Below are 4,266 nucleotides of genomic sequence, written 5' to 3'. Positions count from 1 at the left end.
TTATATTGATGTCTCACTTCTCATTTTCTTCTCTATAACTTTTTCCCGAATCTTCATACTATAATTCATACACTTTATTCCTCTATAATTCCCACAATCTTGTATGTCTCCCTTTTCTTTAAATATTGGTACACTAAAACTTTTTCTCCAATCTTCTGGAATTTTCCCCTCTATTAGTACCTTATTAAAACAGATAAACAAATATATTATTTATAAACCTAACCTAACCAAGAATCAGTTCTTTATTTTTGTGCTCACTCTCTGGAAAAAAAAAAGTATACAAAAACCCAAAATTATTAAGTTATACTAGATTATGCATTTTTATTTTAGTAAATATATTTTCAAGAATAACTCAATATTATGCCACATTTAAATTATTTAAACATATAATATATAATGGATAAGTTTTAGATCGAGTCTGCCTTTTGTTTTTCAGCTATTCACAGTCATCCAGACGTTTATGTTCAAACCGATCAAGTGTCTAAAAGAAGAAAAAAGTTATTAGTTGGTATAATAAGTAACAACTGTATAGTTGTTTAACAGATATATTCAAATATTCTTACTTGACACTTTACGGAACAGTATTTCGCCAATTTACATCGATTGCACATTATTTTTGCAGGGCTGTTACAATATTTCACGGAGCACTAGAAAAAAAAATATTTATGAAATAGTATATTACAACATATGCGGCATTTTAATTAAATTATCAAATTTTTTGACCTAATGAATAAAATTTTATTTATATTCATAGAATTAAAAAGTAAAAAAATTTCAAATAACGTCTATTATTAACTCAAAATATTGAAATATTGAAATTTGAATACGTATTTAAAATGATAAGATAAAAATTTGATGAAAATATCAAGTACCTACAATTAGAAGTTCTTGAATGACAACAGATTAAGGTAATCACTTGGTGAGAATTTCTTATTTAACTGGTGAATAAATAACTTTAAAACGCTTCTAAAAATTAAAAATGTCAAATTTTAGATATACAAAGAACATTTATGGCTCTAAATAATTTACCAATTTTCGTAATTTGATATTTATTTTTCAAAATGATATTTAGACGTTCGTAAAAAATACTATGAATTAACATAAACTTTTATTCTAATTCCCACTAATAATGACTAGTGAGGAACGTTGTTACATCTTCAAGGTTTTCGACCGCAAACAATTTTTATCGGCAATAATTTTAAAAAAGAAAACTCAACATTATCTTGCACTTGTTATTATTATTTTGAACTAAAAAAAATCAACCTGTTTTGAAATTGTTATTGATTGTTTTTCTTGACGCTTTATAAAACTATTAAGAATATTTACTTTTAACCCCCTCCTCATCAAAATACCTATTAGATTCATTTTCTCACCAGAAAATATGCTGACGATGAAAATCAAAGTAATTTAAATATGATAACTAACTAAAAAAAAAAAATACAACTATTGTTAAATCATTAATCAATACTAGTACGTTTAACATGGATTTTTCAAAAATAACATAAAACAATAAATTAGTACAGCATTTTAACAGATTTTATAGATACCTTCAATATTTTAAATTTGTTTTAAAGCGCAGATTTATAAAAAATAGTTACCCATGATAATATAATACAATGTTATTTTAATAATTATATTATTATTATAAGTATTGTTAAGAGATTGTAAAAAACCATAAATTGATAAGTTTTAAATACTTTTATTATAATATCGGCTGATGGTTGTTTGTATAATACATAAGTATCATTGTCCGTTGCTCTCGTTTGACCTGGCGTCGATGTTACAGCGTCTGACCACACATTTGTTATTTGCAACGAACAATTATTGGAAATAGTTGGTGTAAAAACTACTTTCGTTTGACCTGATGGCACCTTAAGCAATTTATGGGGTTTATTATCAATTAGAATTGTGTTAATTTCAGCTCTTTGAAGAAGAGTGTTTCCCGCGAATTCATTATTCTGAATTGGATGTTGGACAGAAACAAATGACATTGTTGTTGAATTTTGAGATGATGATGCTGTTACTTGCACTAAGGGAATATTGGAAATAGTTGGCGGAGCAACAATACATTTTTTAATCGGTATCACTTTAGAAGCCCAAGATTCAGAAGTTTTCTTTTTTAATGTAGAAGTTTGGGAAGTGTAGAGGTAGTTCAATGGCTGGCTCTGAATTGATGATTCTATTGTGGTATTCCCGATGGTTGAGGACTTATTACCTCTTATCACAGGCGTAACTCTAAAAATATAAAAATAAGTAATTAATACTGGAATAAATAATAACAATAAATTTTTTATAGTCCAGTAAGCAGTTTAACATGTTTAAATAGTGTATGCAAAAATGTATATTGCGTATATATTTAATGAAATAATAGTATTAACTATATTAATAACAAATTATCCTGTTATCGAAAGAAAATTATAACGAGTACTTGGCAATATTAAAATAATATTCCAACAATTTATTAAGATTCATTATATCCTAGAAAGTAAAAATGTCTGGTTATATGTATGTATATATTGAATTAATATACACTATATTTACAATGTTATTGAAGTCCTTGATAGTATGAATCTATTATATTAGATAGCATTGATATTTTGGAGCTCAAAATATACTAAAATCTTATCTAAATCAAATAAAGTATGGAAACTTAACGGTTCATAAAAGTTATTTATAAGATTTTTTTCTTAAAAAACTTACGGATAAGTTACATCTGTATTGCTGTTTGATAATAAGTGCTTGATTGTTTTATCAGAGTTGATAGGACTCTGAATAATTTGTGTCGCTAGTATTTTACCATTTGATTGTTGAACAGGTAATGAATCTACAGGATCTTTTAATCCTGAATTAATGCAACATTGAAAAATTGCAATATCGATTAATGATGCTAGATTTTTGTTCGAATCACTGCTGGTAACAGCATCAATAACTTCTTGAAAATATTTGCCGCTTGTTGTTTTTACAAAGTACAATGGCATACGATCGGTGACTCCAGGATCAGTATCCTGGCTATCTTCAATTATAAGCCTTACATTCATGCAGTCAAGATTAAACGTTTTTGAATGGAGCATTGAAAAAATGTTGGGATGGTTATTCTCACTTATTATCGAACTTTTCTGTAATAATTCTATCAGTTTTACGATATCACCTCTTTTGAATCTTTGCCGATCCAAAACTTGAAGTACACTAAATATACTTAGAAAAAACATAATAAATGCTGAATTAAACTCTGATTCTGCAAAAAATGATGTAGCGTCTATGAAAATTTTCTTTAATTTTATATCTAAAATTTTATTATTTCTTTCGTAAAATTGTTTGGCATCACATATTTCTTTAAGTTTTTGATATTCAGAACTTTTCTTCGAAGATTCACGTTTTTGTTCTGTGTGATATTCGTTAGATTTTAAAATTACGATGATTATATTTGCAATAACCACAATAGAATCTTGAACGAATTTGCTAAAATATTTTTTATGTAATTTCTCAATTTCATTTAAGTTCAATGTAACAGGATTTTTTTCATTTAAAGCTGATTTAACTCCATTTACTTTCGCACTACATAAGGGTGTCTTAGGTCTGCTTGTAGAGGGTTTAGCAATTAAATATCGATCTTCATCATTAAACAATGTCCTAGGATCAACTAGTTTGATCGTCGGTTTAACATTTTTATCTGATGAATTATCGATTCTATTTGTATCCACCTTCGGCTTTTTATTAGGAGACTCGTCAACTGTAGATATATTATTGTATTTATTTGTTTTATTAGCTTTAGACTTTTTATCACTCTTCAACTTTAAATCGTCTTTAGGCCTTTCATCACTTTCAGATATATTAGATATATTACTAACTTTTTTGGATAAAATATTCTTATTTTTAATCGAGCTCCTGAAATTAATAAAAATTATAAACATATATTATATGTATTTTGAAATGGAGTATTTAAATATTTAAATATCCATGTATCGTAAAATGTATTATTTATGTTTAAATATAGATTCTAAAGGGTTTCTTTATAATTATTTATTGAAAGTATAAATTACTCATAATTTTAACACATTGGTGAAGAAACGAATTTTTCCAAAATTGAGCTTAAACAAATGCTTAATAAATAAGTTGACAGGCTGTGATGAAATGTGAGATATATCCGTCCTACTAGGTATTTAAGATATGGTTTAATCGAAATGTTTATTGTCATTATTATCATATTTTAATATTCATTTGCAGTGGTGTACACACGGAGGGGGGTGTTCAACCACCCCCCCCCCT

At 26.8% G+C, this 4,266-nt stretch overlaps 1 protein-coding gene across 1 annotated transcript; it reads right to left on the bottom strand.

Moving 5' to 3' along the window:
• LOC149057094 (uncharacterized) lies at positions 1-4,044 on the bottom strand. The gene is made up of 4 exons (XM_089223286.1): positions 4,041-4,044; positions 2,701-3,847; positions 1,851-2,235; positions 1-180 (listed from the first exon to the last, which is right to left on the bottom strand). The coding sequence occupies exons 1-4, from the start codon at positions 4,042-4,044 to the stop codon at positions 1-3; spliced, it is 1,716 nt and encodes a 571-aa protein (XP_089079412.1).
• Between the last annotated feature and the right edge of the window lie 222 nt (positions 4,045-4,266).

The sequence above is a fragment of the Diuraphis noxia genome, unplaced genomic scaffold (genome assembly GCF_037042655.1).
Source record: "Diuraphis noxia isolate RWA-SAM2 unplaced genomic scaffold, SU_Dnox_SAM2 contig0003, whole genome shotgun sequence".
NCBI lineage: Eukaryota > Metazoa > Arthropoda > Insecta > Hemiptera > Aphididae > Diuraphis > Diuraphis noxia.
Note: the sequence above shows the minus strand (reverse complement) of the source record. Positions and strands in the feature narration are given on the sequence as shown.